General features: G+C 37.2%; 1 protein-coding gene across 3 annotated transcripts in view; it reads right to left on the bottom strand.

Annotated features, from left to right (window-relative positions):
- The window catches only part of LRRC49 (leucine rich repeat containing 49), a 50,516-nt gene extending 31,855 nt beyond the window's left edge, over window positions 1-18,661 (bottom strand). The window contains exons 1-8 of one of the 3 annotated variants that reach the window (XM_074155495.1): window positions 18,608-18,661; window positions 17,739-17,801; window positions 17,086-17,173; window positions 16,266-16,388; window positions 14,481-14,580; window positions 13,225-13,428; window positions 11,524-11,590; window positions 3,461-3,604 (exon numbers count right to left, since the gene is read on the bottom strand). In XM_074155495.1, the coding sequence (XP_074011596.1) occupies window positions 3,461-3,604; window positions 11,524-11,590; window positions 13,225-13,428; window positions 14,481-14,580; window positions 16,266-16,388; window positions 17,086-17,173; window positions 17,739-17,801; window positions 18,608-18,661 (843 nt within the window). Of the gene's footprint in view, window positions 1-3,460; window positions 3,605-11,523; window positions 11,591-13,224; window positions 13,429-14,480; window positions 14,581-16,190; window positions 16,389-17,085; window positions 17,174-17,738; window positions 17,802-18,607 lie in introns of all 3 variants that reach the window. The other 2 variants (XM_074155493.1, XM_074155496.1) reach the window with 2 other exon arrangements.
- Between the last annotated feature and the right edge of the window lie 481 nt (window positions 18,662-19,142).

Here is a 19,142-nt window from a genome sequence, read left to right on the forward strand (position 1 = left end):
GACATCCCAGGCTGCAGTATTCCATATACCATTCGCACCGCACCCCTGACCCCTCACTTACGAGCCTGCATCTCCTTATCATACTAAGGAGCCCACTCCAATTTGCAACCCACAGACACAAATCTCTCACTCACAGTACAGGGAAGTGTCACACAGCTCACTGCCTTGATTTTAGCCAAAAATCAAATCTACAGCCCTTCCTCCCTCCATCCAATTTGTGATATGTCTACATAGCATTCCAGAGACAGAAATAGTTCATTCTGCCCAAGCAGGTGAACACCAGGCAGCTCCAAGCAAGCCGTGCAGCAGCCATCAGTGACACCCTGCAGGAGCTAACAGGCACTGCCGAGAGCCACACCTCACACACAATAACCGAGGCTTGTGAGCTCGGGCCTGCACTTGCCCAACTCCTGGTTCGGAGCTGAACCCTCCCAGATCAGACCGTGGAACGGCTGAGTTCACAAGAGCATTACATCTGGACATCCCCTCTGTCCCTCAGTGTTGATGCTTCAAGGGGCAGGGGCGCATGATACTGATGGACACACACATGAAGATAGGCATTACAGGGCTGTGCAGAGTAATTCTTAAGCAGGAAAGACTTCAACTAATCAAAGAATTTTGCACTGAAGAATACAAAGTAATTTCCCCTGAAGACAGTAACTAGTATGGTATGTTGCTGTCCTATAAAATATGTTGCAACTCTCACAGGCGTGACAGCAAACACCTTAGGTGTTTGAGCTAAAAAAAACAGGATGGGGGGGGTGGGTGTGTGTGAAGAAAAAAAAAAAAAAAAAGCTAAGCCTCCAGCCACTTCAGTTTTGATACAAAGTCATATAAGGCAGTGGACATACAGGGCAGGAGCTCTTTTGTGAAAAGATTGTGAACGCCTTGACCAGCCCTCCCTCAAGTCTAAGATCAAGCTACAAATGACAAAACCTGAAATTCTAATTTTAATACCTCAAAGCAATCAAACAGGTCCATCTTTCAAACAAAAATACAGCTTATCTTCCTAGCAGTGGGCCCCAATTCACAACTGGATGGAAAGTAAGTAGACATTCCATCTTTCCTGGATGTACAGATTTGTGCTTCTAATGCCATACGAGACCGTTTGTAATCATTTATTCTGTCTGTTTGCTATTCTTCAGACTTCTTGAGTAGTTAGAATTCCTGAAGACATTTCCAATCCTGTAAAATATGATTCTTCTGTAGTCCAAGCCTCAGGACTGCCTTTTAAAATTCTACAGCTTTGGAAAAACTATAATTTCTTCTTGCAAAAATAACTATTTGTGATTCAAGGATTTCCAGTGCCTAATGAATAGAATACTTCAAAGACAAAAAATAGTCCCAAAATTGCTAATCTAAGGCCAGTGGATTGTAAGAGATTATTACATGTTAAATTGCTCATACAAACTATAATCTAGTTGGATAACTTAAATTACTCAATATAGTTAACTGCAACGCACATGGAGTTCAGTGTGGTACCTCATTTTGTTTGACAAATGAGAATATGATCTTTTCCACACAAGAATAATACACTTAGAGCAGGTCTTTGAGGGTGGTGAAAAATAAGGAAGGTTCACAAAATGTGTACCGAAAGTTATTTAAACTATATTGCCTTTATTTCATGATTTTGGGAGAGCAAACTTTTTAAAATTGTAGTTAGATTCTTTCATTTAAAGAAATAATCAAGTTTTAAAAGCTTGATTCATAATTACAGTGTTGTCATAGTAACTAACTAAAACACAGTCCAAAATCTAAACTAAAACACAGAAACCAAAGTCTTTTAATGAACTCAGAGTGAAAGTTTTGCTGTTAAGTGCTACATCATAACTATGTCACAATTAAAATGACACACCACCCCAACACCCCCCCCCCCCCCCCCCCCCCGTCAGCCATAAGAAAACCTAAACCTCATCTTAAAGGAAGGAAATCTAAACCCCCTCCCCTCAACTACTCCAGCAATAACATAACAATATATTAGATATTCTTTCCATAAAATGATACATTTGCTTCTATGTTTCTGGATTTTCAGTAATATCATACTGCAGCAGATTCTGAATTTCAATACAAAAGTAGCGTTTTTAATTTTTTCAGGGCTTTTGTCCTCAAAAAAAGATCAAAAGTTTAAGTAAAAAAATACATGTACATTGTTGCATACAGAGAAAAATACAACATCTATCATTAAAATAAGAAAAAGATTTTATTTTAGGAGAGAGACATATATTACTTTATGTTTTAGACAGTATGCTACGTCCAAGGCTTGACTTCATATGATTTAAGGGACCTTCTCTAGACAAAGGAGAGTTAGCATCATACTTGCTAAAATCACCATCCTATTAAAAACAAAACAAAAAAACCACACACACAAAACACCATTCCATTAGAATTTAACCCAGGTAAGAAAACACCCAAAAACCAGTTAGCCAAAATGAAGTACTTCCCTGAACAGGAAAGACTAACACATTAAATAAGATATAGCACAGAGTCCAAGCCTGTAACTCACTAATTTAAATTTCATGCCGACTCTCCATTTGTGACTACAGGAAGGGAGGAGAAAGTACCAACTACACCCATGAGGGGTGAAAAGGCAGCAGCTACAAGCAAGGAAGAGAATTCTAGGTAACATAATCGATGTAGGGGGAAGGTACAGTAACAGAATCAGCAATGAGCACAAATTCCTTATTTTTTAAGTGTAAAGCCAGTTCATTTATGGCAAGTTGCAGAAATTCAAGAAAGGAAAGGCTCAGCAGCAATAGGAGACCAAGAACTTAAGGAATTATGAGGGCCAGAAAAATATAGGTATTTAAGTCAACTTACTGCATTATTTTTAGAAGTGTTTGATCAAATAATGTACGTGCTGTACCTGAACTACAACTCATAAATTGCAAAGTGAAAAGCTTTATTTTTTAAGAACATCAAGTCTTACAATGCCAGGTTAAAACTTCAATTGGGAAATTATGCTTTTAAGATCAATACCTATTTCTCTGCATTTGCCTCAGAAACATTCATAAGGAGACGAAATTTAAGGTAGTCTGACTGCTTAGCTGAGTTACAGAAATTAAGAGAGGGTTTGTTTCCAGGAAACAAACTCATCATCCATTTTCCAGGAAACAAACTTGCATGGAAGAAGAGTCTCTAAATTTATATGTTAGAACCACAAAACTGCTTCAGAATCTTCTTTCTCCCCTGGAGAGCCACCATAAGCTATCAAGATTTGAATCACTACAAGGGATCACACAAGTTATACAAAGTAACACCAAAAATAAATTGCTGTTTGTTTCGCCTTTATGTTGTAAGAGCAAGTATTGCAGCAGAACAAGATAAGCAACACAATACAGGGTAACACATGATTTCACAAATCTGAAATGCTGATAAAAAACAAGTTACAGTAATAGTCCATTTTGTTAAAAATAAAGAAAAAAAAAAGGAAAAGAAAAAAGACAAGAGCTTTGTTCCTTACTATAGCAGAGACTTGATTATGACGAAGGTTGAGCTCTGTGAGTGAATCCAGTCCATTAAGGTTTTCTACAATGGTTAGTAGGTTTCTGGCAAGGTTTAACACTCTCAGTTCATTCAAATGACCGATGTTCTCTATTTTAGTAATCTGTGAAAGAGGTATAATAAAAAAATGCTTACCGTGTTTTAGATAGATATACAATAAATACACGATGCACATACATTTTTCTTTAAAAGTATACATGAACAATCAACTTCATACAATAGCCTGCTGCTTGCGTATTTCTCTAAACCATGATAATCATGTCATAGATTGCTGAAAACAAGCTACAGTCTGCCATAGATTAAGTACCAGGATTCACCTCACTAATATCTTTCTTGTCATACTACAGTAAAACCAATCAACACTTAGCTTCCTTACCATCAGAAATTAGGTTATTTCAGCTGGGCTGCTCTGCAGCAGCAACCTTGAAGACACCATAAAACTAAGAGGACACTGGTGATACCATGGTGTGCCAAAATGGGGAAGTTTTGTGCACAGTTGATCCTTAATTTGTCTACAAAGGTGCTCAAACACACAGCCCAATTGCCTGGTGCATATCCTACAAGAATATGTTGCATCACATCTCCCTACCATCACAGAACTCTGCACCAATTTCACTTTGTGCCTCTTAAAAGGCCAGTAGCACCATTCACAGCTCTATCTACAGGAGCTCCACAGACAGACTTTCCGGCAGGTGATGAGGACAGGAACCTGCTGCAAGTCAAGGGCAAGGAGCAGCTACAGCCCTCTGGAGAAGAAAGCAATTATTCTGAAATTGGAATTTCTATGGAAGTTTTACGAGTTTATTGCTCTGTTGACACAGGGACTGCTGGTTTTATTTCTTAGAGTGATCCACTCTACGTTCTCTATCCAGATATTTATCTCTTATAGTAGCTCGCAATCTGCCCTCCAGCATCTATCCGGACTTTTACACAGGACTTGCGTACAGCAATGTACCATGGAGAAGATGAAGCATTGCCACTGTGCAGGAGGATATTCCTGTCATATTCTTACTGAAACCCATGCTATATGGCAAAAAGAAGGCAGCAGGTTATCCTGAGGAAAAAGACTTCAGCCTTCCACAGCGTGTGGCAGCACATCCAAAGATACAGTGCACAAAGCTACTAACAAGTATAATGAATTCCGTCTCAATGAGAGTCATCCCTGGCTGGATCACTGCAAGCTCCCTCCAGCAGCCGGTTGTCAGACACGCTGCTCCTCCCCAGAGCTGCCAGCAGCAATTAGATGCGGACGAGCAAGGTAGCGACGGGTGTCACACACCTTTCCAGTGATAACAAACGTTCTGAGGCTTTAGACCAGTACAAATCTGGCCGTGCCAATTTCCAGAAAGTGTCTAGCAGCTGCTGGAATGGGGCAAGAGGTAAGGCAGCTGTTATTTAACAGATTGAAAACACATAATGTTGTTGGTAATTTTCATACATACACACACATATATATCTATGTATACATCTGTAAGTCTGTGACGTGTGACTTGAATATGCTGCTATAAAAAGTATTTCAGCAATCTTCCCATTAAAAAGCACACATAAGTAGATAGCAAAACCAGAATTAAATAACATCTTAAACCAACTTTTGATTCAACTGCACCTTCCACTTATGCATATTATATGCAGAAAATAAAAATTATCAGAATACAAAAATATTACAGCAAAAGGAACAGAAAATACCACCATTTAGACCAATATATTTAGACAGAAAGACTTGTACAAGCAAAGCCAAGAGCAGATGGTTAGTGCGAAGAGCACAGACCTCTGCAGATGTCTGGTGAGCCAAAATTACTGCATGCCACAACACAGAATATTAATCCTGGCATTTTACGGCTATCAGATAATGATTTCCTCAGCAATGTACAGAGATACTCCTCACTTTGCTAAGTTTTAAGATTACTGGATTTTCTCTGTTTCAATTATGTATGCACACATGAAGATATACCAGTTTTTAGTACGTACTATTAGGTGCGAATTAGATAACAAGACACTTTTAGAGGACTCAGTATTTCTTTCACTAAAAAGAAATTATATCTATGACTATTTTTTATTAATTATAAATAAAGGATTGTTATTCACCATTTTTAGTTGCTTTTTCAAATACATAACTGAAAGACTTTACTTGTAAACATTGAACAAAAACACCATTCTATTTTCTTGTTTATTTAGCTATGAAATATATATATTTCAGAAAAGATTGCTATGGCCTGAAAAAATCAAGTTGCTTTTTTTTTTTATCTTGAACTTTTGGCAAGGAAAGTGATTCACAGAATTAAACAGAACACAAAAAATAACTATAAAGACTTTTTAAAATTTAAGGCATTATAGAATATAGAAATTTACTATAGAATAAATTTTATTCTAAATAAAGTTCCGTTTCAACTTGACTCAACTTTAATGCATCAGTTCACTAGAAGACAGAGTAAAGTCCATTTTAGCCCTATCTAAAATAAAAAGGTTTTAAAGATATTTACATGAAACATATACCATTTACACTATTTACCTTGGCAACAAAGACCATGCCAACAATCAGCGTTCTCTCCATAGAATAGTCAGAGTGCTTGGAAGTACACTACTTAGAAATTAATTATTTAGTTCAAAACTAAATGTAAGTTGTAGCGCATTAAATATACCATGCACACAATCACATGCAGGGCCTCTGAATGATGTAGTATTTTATGTCCATATTAGCATGTTAACAACCATAGAAAGAGTCTCTACATAAAAATTTAACTGAATGTTATTAAGATGTTGTATTTTCATACTAATTTTTACTGGCAGTATTAAAATCAAAAGCCTCACTAAATCACGTAGGAAAACAGGCAAAGAGTAGTAATATGACAAGGGAATTCACGTTCTGTCCTTTTTGTAGAGTGTAGGCATCAAGTACAATATTTCACTAGGCATTACACTGAAATTTTTTTTTTTAACCTTCTTTCAGTTATTTATTATATGAAGGGATGTTCTTTAAGTAGTAATGCATTTAAAATCATTTATACCTCAGTGTTTTAAAGCACATCCAGTTCCCAGTACATTGCTCACTTGGGCAGGAGAAACCTCAAAGTTCAGACCAAATCACATTATCCAAAAAAAACAGCACCCAAATAAATCAAAATATTTTCCCAAAAGTGAACAAAAATGAAATTTTCCTCCTGTTTTGCCTCACCTCCAACCTCTTGGAAACATTCCAGCCTTAGAAGTTTCACAATCTATGGGATTGATTTACAACCCAAGGGGGAGGGAAAGACTAAGACAGGAATCCAGCTTTCCTCTTAACTGCTACTCCTCCATGAAAATTAACAAAAATAAATAATCTCTAGCAAGGCTCTAGCACTATTTTTGAAAAATAAGATTGATAATATTGATATTCTGGCCATATTCTATTTCAGTATTTATATTCTGCATATATAGAGAGGGACTACTAAGATTTCTTACCGTATGTAGAACTACTGCATGTAATGAATGAGTTGACTTTTCTTGTTAGCCTAATGCATTTCAAATACCTTTAATATAACTTGTACACAAGATTTAATTGTCCAGTGATTCTCTGGGATCACAGGTAACATGTAAGAGATACTGCACATTTTTAACAATAGCTTTGAACACTAAAAAAGTTAAAATTATTGCAAGCACCTTAGAATATTCCTGTAGTGAATTAAACTACTGAAGAATGAAAACTATTTGGTCAGATATTATGTAATGGATATAACACACAAGATATTTTAGTAGTTTATTGTAAATATGTCCTATAACATACACAAACCATAAAGGGGAAAAATGGTAGTAAAAAGAATAATACTTTTTCTTGCCAGATACGTGAGCACATTCAATGTTCTCAGAAAGAATTGTGGAATATCACATTCACTGAAGAATCAATCTGGTAAAATTACTTGCCAAAAGGCATCAGGAGGATTTACTGGGTTTTGCTATAACCTGCTACGTTGAATTTTACGGGTTTTATTTAATGACATCAGAGAAGCCAAACCATGAAAACAAAGACTATGGAAAAACTCTGTTCTGTATCATAACTGAGAAGTAGTAATAATACTGTAGCAATTTGTATTCCATAGTATATTGCAGTAATATTATTATTGTTGCCAGGCAATACCATTTAAATAGTAGCATTTTGCTTATATGACTCTTCTCATGTACTGCTGTCTAACAAATGTGTTAAACCACCTTCTGGAATTGTCTGTCTAACCACAGAGGAGAGCTGGTGGTACCAGAATCACTGAATGCAAGTTAACTTGTATCTCAAGTAAACTGTATGCAAGCAGCAAATACTCAGCTAATCCCCTACTGTGATGATGACTGCTCACCAGATAGTCTCCCTGTAACGGGACTGTCTTTACTACAAAAACACTGATGTGTCCTCATCTTCTATTAACTAAGATATGGCAACTTCAAAAGGCAAAAGCCCCATCAAAATAGAGGTGCTATATATATTAATACAAAGAATTTTAAAAAAAAGGTGTAAAATAGATTACTGTTCTAATACATATATAAATACGAACCACAGAGGATAACTCTATAAAATAAACAGACAAATCAGCAAGCTTGAAGAAAATTCAACTGTCTTATTTGTCAACAAATAAATCACCAAAATACTCCACAAATCGACTTGTGATCAACCTTTACTGTCAAGCAGTAACAGAATCGATGAATAGAATCAAATCAGAGCAAGCTGCATAAAGTGCTCTAAAGACCAGCAGATTCGATGCATAATTTCATCAAATCTGTGGGATTTATACACATCAAAACCGCAGGAACACTCCTATCCTAACCTCAAATACAAAGTGCCATTCAATGAGCACGTAGTAGGATGTTAATTCAGTGCACTACAGCTCAAGGAACTGCCTGCCACATTCATCCAATAAAGAGGTTTTTCATGGCTCTACAGAAGACATTTTTGCAATAAAGAATTGCCAATTTATGAATACCCTCAAAATAATAATTGTTCTCCACTATTCTTTTCTTCTTCTTCTATCTCCCCTACCACTACAAAGGAAAAATAAGAAAAGATAGTGAATTTAATCTAAAGTAACCCTAGACACAGAATCAGAGCATCAGTTGAAGTCAGAAGGGACCTCTGGAGATCGTTCTCTCCAACCTCCTGCTCAAAGCAGGGTCAACTACAGCAAGGCTGCCCAGGGCCACGTCCAGTCAGGCTTAGAGCACCTCTGGGGATGAAGATTCTACCACCTGTCTGGGCAACCTTCTCCAGTGTCTGGCCACCCTGACAACAACTTTTTTCTGAAGTTTGAACAAGTGTCTTGTATTTCAGGAATTTCAATGTTTCTTGTCCTTTTGCTGGACACCACTGAGATAAGTCTGGCTCCATCTTATTTAGACCCCCCCATCAGCTATTTATATACATCAGTAAGAACTCCCTGAGGCTTCTCTTCTCCAGGCAAAGCAAATCTAAAAAATTAAAGTTTATGCAACAATTTGCTCATTGAGCAGACAGCGTTCAGGCAAAACCTACATCCAAGTTATCAACAGCTTTCTTGAAAGAATCTACTATTTCTTCCTGGAGAGTTTGGTATCAAAACCCCTTCCACTAACTACAATGACAGGTTTTGTAACAAAGTTACAAACATTTTCTTCTTTCTTCCTTCACTTCAAATAAGAATCATCCTGATAAAGGAAAATTGCTGCCCATCACTGGTTCCAAATTGTAAAAAATGGCTAGATTTATTGTAGCTTTTTTTCACTTTCCTGTGAGAACTGGGTGCAGGATAATGCCACATGCAATCTACAGAAACAGATGTATCAAGAGCTTATTAAGATAAACCAAATCCTATTTTCTACTATTTTTCATCATGACTGACAATCAGGATTTTCTCTTTCTGCATTCTTGATTCTAATTATTCTGTAGCAAATAAAAGAAAAAAATAATGTATGTTAGAGACGGGACTCTATATCAACAGAACAATGATTAGAATCCACTATTTTGAACTATATATAAAAAATAATTTTTAATTCTACTGATCTATTGATTAAATTGCTGTGTTCTGGAATACTGGAACACAGATTTTGAAGGTGAAGTCTGCTCTTGAGAAAATCACAATGTGGAAGAAATACTGTTTAAGATAGACTAGAAGGCTGCCATAAATAAGGATCCCACAAGCCTAAATAAAAGACAGAGTCCTCCTACTCATTATTAAATAAGCAAACAACAATAACACCTTCTCCCCCCTCCCCAGCCCCAAGACTTCAAAACAACTCACTAGTACACTAAGCTGATAGGTCTCAAACTCGCATTTCTTCCCTTCTTCCCTTATGCCTTCAAAAATAACTAATAACACATATGAAAGACTGGTGTTTCAAATGTTTAATTCCTCAAAGACAGGGGAAAAGAATGTTAACATGAAAACTTGCATATCTTTAAACTGGAACACAACAGAAAGATGTATTATTAATTGGAGAGAAGTTCATAGTCTTTATTTGGTCCTTCTGTGAAAAATACACTAAGCCTATAAAAAAGAAAAGTATGCTGAAAACAATTCTTTATTTCCTAACATTTGTGCCCTTCACATGTATGTTTATGACTAAAACCTTCTAAAAACCAAAAGCACTTCTTATGCTCCAGAGATTTAACTCCTGATACAGGATAATTTGTTATGTTCTCTGGACCAAAGTAGGCTTATTATGAAGCTGATCTAACAGCAGCCAATTGGGCACTATGCCCAAAATCCCTAATAAAGTTCTAGCTTATGTAAAGGGAATAGTACAAACATTGGAAAAACAAAACAAAACAACCCAAACCAACGCAACAACAACAATAAAACCCAGATCTACTTGACAATCATTTGCAAGAGTTGTGCATGACCAATGTTTCATTTCCATCAGTGATTCCTCCACTTGTGCTATAAACGTGTACTGAGTGGCACAGCTGCATGTCTAGTCTGCAAATATTTTAATCAAAAACATAAAAATACCCCCAAAATTAAACCAGCAATAATAAAAGGATTATAACTACACAAACATTGAGCCATCTCCAAACATAGTCACTCTAAGGCTCCAAGGGCAATGTCATTATCTGTTCCTGTAGTACACTGCCTCTGCCACTGTACAACATGCATACTGTTGGACTGATGTTATTCAAAGTCACAAACTTATGGCATCACGTAAAACAGTAACTCATTATAGTGCTACCCTGGTTTTCTTTCCTTTATTTTTTTTCTTAAAAAAAAAAAAAAAAAGGCATTCCCATTCCCCACTGTCAAGCAATAGTACAATAAAGAACACACACACAGAGAAATCAGTAAAACATCAAAACTGTCAGAACAGGAATCCAGAAAATTCACACATTGGTCTTATATAGTCACAATAACCATATGTTGTTTTAAACAGCTCAATTATGGAACATTTTGTATCACATGTGTTTAAAATTTATTTTACGAAAGAATACTATATCTGGCTATGCTGTTTATGACATAGCCATGAAACAGAATCTTCCTCTTATATGTACTACAGCTAAAACTTTGTACACCACTTGAAATAGAAATGCTGGCTTAATCTCAAATTGGGGAAACAGAACAGCTATTAAGTGAGTTAAATTCATTCAGAAGCATGAATCTATCAAGAACTTGGACCCATTCTGCTTTTTTGTATACAAATGTAAGTCTTCTACAGATATGTAAAGGTTCTTGGTTTGTGAGATCACCAGTAGTAGAAATAACACAACAATCAATGGGACCTTAAATTCTTCTGTGACTTCTAAGGCTGTGTTACTTCAACACCACATTTATGCTAGATAACTATTCTCTGTAGGTGTGAGTGTCGTTATACTCTGATGACTTGGCTTTTTAATCACTGTAACTTTACACAAGTACAATGCTGAAAATATGTTGAATCCTTGTATCAACTCCCTTGTAACATCATACCACCTTTTATTAATTTACTGATTTCTGTGGCCTCAAAAGTTGCAAAATTTGCAACTTGTGGTAAAAGACACAGGAAATGCATGATGCCTACACAAGAAACGTACATGATCAACTTATTGTACTGTACCTGATTTCCATGAAGATCTAAAACATCAAGATTTTTTAGGTTCTCCAGATTTGAGATCTTCTTTATTCTGAAAGATTTCAATTATGACATAAATTATTTTTCACAGTAGGTAAAAAGTATCTTTCATTTTCTAGCTAATATAAAACTTAGCCATTTGTTCCTGCCTGCCAAGAGTAACACATGAATAAAAAAGTTCTGAACTGCATAAAAAAAGTGAATAAAAGGGTAAGTATGCCTTATACGATCATCTTCCTTTCTGACTGTCAATAAGGGAAGAGTGGCAGTACGTATGTGGCTCTTCAAGGAAGATGAAAAGGGAATACTTGCACCACTTGTAAACAAAGTCAACAACCAACCTATCCAGACACCTAAATAATAAAAAAAAAAAAAATATTGTTACTGGCAAACAACTAATTCCAAACAAGTTTAAAGAAAGAATGTAGTGACACAGGCTTCTGAGAGTTTGTTAGAACAACACAGAACTAAAAAGAAAAAAAAAAAAAAAAAAGAAAAAAAGATGAAAGCCACTGGTCCTTTTTAGACAATATAGATCTCTAGATTTGGCAGTATTTCTTCTACCGCTGTACAACTTCACTGTCTTAAAACTTTTCTGTCCTATCTTATTTTCTCAGATTCGAAACCTATGTTATTATATAGTCAACAGCATCATCTACTGGCTGATGATATTAAACATCATGTGTATTTTGCATTTGCTTCGCGAATAATCAAAGATCACATACAGAGCAAGCTGAAAACAAGTAACTACCAACTGTGTCTAACTTGTAATCATTTATGAGTATGTCTTGTCCTAACTACCCCCAAACCATACTTCTACCTAAACAAACTACACAGCACTCAATATAGTTATGATTTGGAAAATAATCCCTTAAAGCACCTTAAAACTATCATTCCCATTCCCCAATGTTTTGTTATAAACAAAATTAATTTCTACAGGTGACATTTTTAATATAAAAGCTCTAGTAACATGCTGCACTATTGAAAGTTGTCAGTTTTGAATACAGGCTGAATTAGGAGATACATTCTTTGTAATCTGCACGTAACTGAAGTTTGTTCACCAGTTCTTCCTTTACTGAATATAAAGAAAATAAGGAAACGGAACAAAATCAGACCACAACCCTTAGATGTGTGAGCAATTCCACAGATACTTCTATTAAATTATTAGAATTACAAGCTACAGGATTTGAACTGTATTTTTAGAAAGTACTACAACTAGGAAGTTTTATCTCCCAACAGAATAGAATCTATAAATAAGCAAGAAAACCCACAATTCATCTGTCTGATTTTTTCCCAGCTAAATACATCATCAGGCAGAAATACTTTTTATAGGTTATAAAGAAACAACAAATATTTTATGTGATGTGAAGAGAGATTCCACCTGTCACACAAATCTAAGAACACATATTTAATAGCTGATCAGAACAGAAGATTAGATGGAAACACACAAAATACTTCAGAACTGTTGCTAAAACATGCATAATAAAGGAAGTCTCTGAAGAACATTACGAGCAAAAACTGTACTTCCTCAGTGGGATCCCTAACACTTGACTAGTGTTAGGGACCAGCTCACCAGTCTCACAGCTAACATCACAATCTGAAAACTCCGTAACAGAAACAATGATAGATCACAGTTGTTACACCATAAAGAAGTATGGTGCTTTAAGTTACTTTAACTGTTCTTACCTGTTCTTTCCCAACAAAAGGACTCTTAGGGATCTAAGAGTTGAAAGCCCACTTATTTCCTCTATCTGATTATCATATAAATCTAAGAAAACAAGATGCTGCAGATTAGAAATATTTTGGATGCGGGTTATAAAGTTATGTTGGAAATTCAGAAGGCGAAGATGATCTTCCCCATCGATAATTGGACATACTGTCAGTTTTTGCCTGGAAGGAACAAGAAACAAAACAAAACACACGTCAGTAACAAATTGGTAATCCACCTTCTACTCATCCAGTTTTACTGAACCGAGGAAAGTATGTTATCTTGATTACGGTAATATTAAGGTAATTAGACTTGCTAATTAAACTCTGTAAATAAGGCAGTAACTCCTCACTATAAAAAAAACAAAGCGAGCACAAAAATACAACAGAAGTGCTTCCAAAATTCTCTGAAAGCCTGTCCTCTTAATCAGAGATCTGCTGGTTATAAGGAAACTACATGGAAGTTCTGCGTTGTGACCACATTAAAATTTAAACATATGCAGCCTGCCAATTTTTAATTTTTTTTTTTTTCATCAGGTATCACATAAACAGCCAATTTAGATTAGAATTCAAAGTGTGCTGTGTCTATGCAATTTTTCTTTGATTTATAGAACTTTACATTTGAAATATAAATACATGAAATAAGTGTTAAAGATACAGGAAATTATGCTGAAAGTGGTTATTCTTATTTTAGGTTTATTCCAGAAGGAGTCCTACTGACCTGACAAAACTTTTTGGACTACATGAACCTTGCCCCCACCAAATTTAAAAAAAAAAAAAAACCAAACAAAAACAACAACAAGAAAAAACTTTCAGGTAACTTTTTTGTGTGTGTTCTGGTTAAGGGGAAACAAAAAAAAAAGATCATTTTACAGTCAATGCATCAGATTAGAAGTAACGGAGACATAGCCTCTTTCTGTAGATTACTTGCATGACCTTGCATTTGACTCTTAAGATAGCTCCTTAGTTTACAGAGAAAAACTTCAACTGCTTTAAATGATGGCTATATGCGCATATATATATATATATATACACACACACATTCATCACAAGGACACTCATACAGAGTTTCTCTATGGGACATGATTCTTCTCTAAAAAACACAAAAACCCCCCAAGAAAACCAAACCCATCACTGATACCACTGACCAGAGGCATTACTGGGATACTCATCACTTTAGACCATCAGACGCAAGAGTCACAAGCTATGGGGTGCGTGCTCCATAACCCTCTCACCTTTCCAGGGTAAGTCTATCAGAATTCAGGAGTTTTTCTTCAGCAGTACGTTGCAATACAGGAAAAGTTATTGATGAACTGCTCCCGAAATTTGTGTTATCTATCGGAAAATCATACAGAGAATATATGAACTACTACCTTGTAAAATAATTTCATTAACTACAGATAATAAAAGCAGAATTTTTTTCTTATTAAAAGTAAAGTGTTACACAGTACATGAAAGTGCATTTTGCCTTCATTCAGTACTTTATCAGTTTTTTTTCCTACTATTTTTTCTTTACATCTCTTTACATCCTCTTTCCAAAGTACGTCCATTCATTTCATTTCTGAGAGCTGTTTTAGCAACAATTTATTGTAAGCAGATATTTTGTAGATGCTTTTGTTTTGATTAGAATTACCCAATGATGTTTTAAGGTATGGCTGTATAATTGTTTCACAATTTCAGTATCTGAATTTAAAAATATAATCTAAATCTAATTTAAGATTAATTTAAAGACACAGATGAAAAAGATGTTGATAGAACTAGTGACTAAAGCACCAAAATACTGAAATGGTCCCACTGAGCCACAAACAAATGCAAAGTCATTTAAAGGGTAAATGCATGCAATACCTACTAATTATTGATATTATATTTCATTCCATTATCAAGAAAGAAAGGGGAGCCATTTAAAACATATTTACAAAGCCACCCATCTTTACCCACTTTGTTAATGTAAGGGGGAAGAGGAAGGATAACTGAAAATACCTGCAAAATAAATTAACAGATGTTTTCTGTGAGCTTTGGCTTATTTGGAAAATGATCCACTGAAAAATGTTGGTCAAAAATAGCTCATAGAATTATAGAATCATTTAGGTTGGAAAAGACCGTTAAGTCATCAAGTCCAACAACAAAAATTACTGTGCATGCGTACCACCACAAAAATAATAGGCTCAACGTTTGCCCCTTTTTTTTCCCCTTCCTTCAAATGAATCAAGTATGTTAATGGGAAAAACATTAATTGTTCAATAAACAAAGATGAATTGCTTTACTACTATAGAGAGTGAGTCCATTGTTGCCTAAAATATGCCATTAGAAGGCATACCTATGTAAGTAAAAAAATTTGTTGTGCAATTCAGAATCTTTTCAGTGCTACTTTCAACATTTTATCAGTGGCTACTGTTAACAAACCAGTATAACAACCAACATTCTCTATGTATCTTTCCAAGTGAAAAAAAAACTGTGAATGAAAAAAAAAATAATCGAGACTAAAAATAATCAATTAATATTGTTGCAAAAGTCTTAAATTAGTTGTGTCTCAGGTTTTTAAGCCAATAAACAGAAGAACTGAGGCTTAAAAATCAGTCTGAAACATGAAATGGTGGCAGCAGAGTGACTTTTTTTCTTCTAATGTCATCCTCCTAAAGACATGTGTGAAAGACCCCTATTTGTTAAAGAAAGGTATGTAAAAAGCCTCTATTTAAATGCCTATATTACATTTTGGAAAATATTTCTAGTGGTTTCCTGATAATGATCTATTAACCTCTCTTAATACCTGAAGGGCACTGTAGACAACAGTTGCTCTTCAGTCATATACTTTGACAGCCAGAAGCAACGCATCTTACAAGGCATAACTTTCCAATAATTCACCCAGTTTAAAAAAAAAAAAAAAAGGGGGGGGGGGGCAGTGTGTGAGAGAAAAAGAGACCAACAATAGAAGTTTTCGCTGTTACCTGAATCACATAAACTAATACTGTGGCTGCTTTGTCGGGATCTGGATTTTGTAAGCGTGTGAATAGAAGACTCACCAAATCCTGATAAAGAACCTGTGTTCTGCTTCAGCTCCAAACTAGAAAGTTCCGTCAGACTGGATGGTACTGGAAGATATATCTGCTTATTACGCACCAAAGGACTTAATACTCTTTGGTCTCCTGTGTAGGAAAAAACCCAAACCACAGACTTAAATTTACTCTGTAATAACTTGCATAATATCCCTAAGAATCAAACCATTCTGAACAGCTGTTGGTCTTTATTTTTTTACCAGAATGAATAAAGAATTGCCATAATAATTAAACTGATCTGCTATCCTAATCAATCACTGTTTTTATATGACAGGCAAGCAGCAGCAGTGGGGCAAGAAGTGTGTTTCATGGCTCTTCCAGGCTTCACCACAGTCAGCACTGATATCACCAAATATCCTGCTTTTCAAACACAAAACGACACAAGCACAACAGGAAAACTATCTCTTCACATCAGGGTTCTGAATTAGAAACTAATTTTGTCTAAATATATTAAAATGTTAAACATCCAATAAAATGTTACAGTAGAGAATTGTGTGGCTTCTGAGGGAATGCAGCATAGGGCACTTCATAGACTGTGGCTTCACAGGTAGAAGAAAGGATGCTCTTCCATGGACAAATCGAGGGGCAAAAAATGATGAAAAAAGCCATATGCACAAGACAGTAGGGCAATGGGTTCAGGATGTGATGCAGCAGCAATTATATTGAATTACAGTAGCCAATTAGACAAAGCTGCCACTCTTACACATTCTAATCATAATACAGTCTTTACTGTTCAGTTAATAAACAGAGATACTAAAGACAAACAAACCAAACTGTTGAGTATCACCTTGCCTTCCTGAATAGTTTTTTTCCAGATCATGCTGCAGAAGTCTATTGTGGAAAGATGACTGTTCTTTATTTATCCGGAATTCAAACTGTAACACAGTATTTAAGACAAAGTTTTCAAGTAACGCCTTTACACAGACAAACACAACCTTAGTAACCACTACAGTTCTTGGGAAACTCTGCAAATGCTTTAAAAAAATTAAATAACTGCTCCAAAAAAAAAAAAAAAAAAAAAAAAAAGCATTCATTCTATTAAGATACTATGACTGAAAAGTTTCAGTGTGTTGGAAACCAAAATTAAAATATGGAAGTTACCAGCACATTCATCTGCAGTTGACTAAATAAAGAAAGAAAATCCACCCTATAAGGAGCACTACAATTACAGGAGGAAGAGAGGTACAGATGGAAGCATAAGAAATCCTATCTATGTATATTAAGCCTATGGCAGGCTATAGTATATCCCTGTGTTTTTACTTTATGTATCTTTAATAGGATGAAATAACTTACCAACAGACTATCAGATACATCAGATGTTACATTAAAAGTCAACACATTACTACTGAAAAGGCAATTCCCATCTGAAAGCATGCAAATTTGGCTGTACCATACAACTGTATTAATTAATATAACTATTAAAGAAAAGGTAATAATTACTGGTTTGCTTTTATCTGTTATCGACGAGGTCTGGATAACCAGCTGAAGACCACAATTATTAACCTGCATGTTAGAAGAAAAAAGAAATGGAATATTATATTTTTCAAAAACCACATATCAATACAAAAAGTTGAATGCAACTTTTAAAAAAAAAAACAACCAAACAATACAGGTATTTTCAAAATCTGCCAAGAAAGGAACTATTTTGCAAAACCATTACGAAGAATATGTCACAGCACTAAGTAACACTAATTTTTACTTTAAAAAAAACAAACCTCACCGGTTTTAGTTTTAAAAATACACTGAAAGCATGACTTTCATGGGGATGTTATTCTCATTATGAAGTAAACAGGTGTTTACATTTAAATATGACAGATTTTTTTTTTTTTTATGAGGCAAAACGTGCCGTTCATTTAACTGGGTTTGTGTGACAGAACGTAGCATCTACTCGCTAAACAATGAAAACGTTTGACAGAAACGTTTAACCGAATGGCCTACACACCCTCCTCCCAGCAAATACGCGGAGGGACACACTCAGCGCGGAGGACCCCTCAGCGCGGTCGACCCCTCAGCGCGGTCACGGCAGGGAGAAGCCCGAGCTCCCACCACCCGCCCTCCCCCGGCCACCGCCCCCCCAGGAAGCGGCCAGGGCTGTCCTCAGGGGCTCCGCCCGCTGCCAGGCGCCACCCGCAGAAGGCCGGGGCGGCCGCCCCCCTCAACGCCCTCAGCCCCGCACGGCCGGTCACGCACAGCCGCAGAGCGGCGGGGCGCGAAGCTGAGGAACACCGCCGGTCCTTCCCGCGCACCCATAGCTGAGGGAGGAGAAGATGCGGCTGCCACCCACCAGCCCTCCCCGCGGCAGCACCTACCGGGCCGGTGGCGGCCCGAGGGCCCCTGCTGGGCCGGCACTTGCTGGGCACCATATCAGCCCGCTCTCTCCGCGCCTCCGCGCCGACCGCCGCCCCTGTCGGAAATCGCTCCGCTGTTACCACGGCAACCGCCGCTCCCGGCCAGCCCCGCGCGTGCCCCGCCCAACGGCGGAGGCGGCGCCCAGCGGCGGGAAGGCGTGAGGGGATGGGGAGGCGCGAGGCCATGCTGCCGTCCCTGGTGCCTGCCCCGGGAGCCGCGGGCAGCAGGCGCCCTCAGGTAGGGGCTGGGGGCCGGGCTCGGGCAGGCGCCGGAGGGGGCCTCGCAAGCGCGCGGCGGTCCGACCCCCAGTAGTGAAAAAACACTAATATGATTGAATTTTTCTGCGTTCCACGTTCAAGTGACTGTGTGTGAAAACCCGTGAAACGTGCAGGCCGGGCTTATGGAGCTCGGGCAGGGCCGCGGCGGGCGGGGGGACCCGCCGAGGGACTGCCTGCGCCTGGGCCGCACCTGGGCCTGCTGCCGGCTCCCAGAGGA

The sequence above is a fragment of the Numenius arquata genome, chromosome 11, assembly GCF_964106895.1.
Source record: "Numenius arquata chromosome 11, bNumArq3.hap1.1, whole genome shotgun sequence".
In the NCBI taxonomy this organism is placed as follows: Eukaryota; Metazoa; Chordata; class Aves; order Charadriiformes; family Scolopacidae; genus Numenius; species Numenius arquata.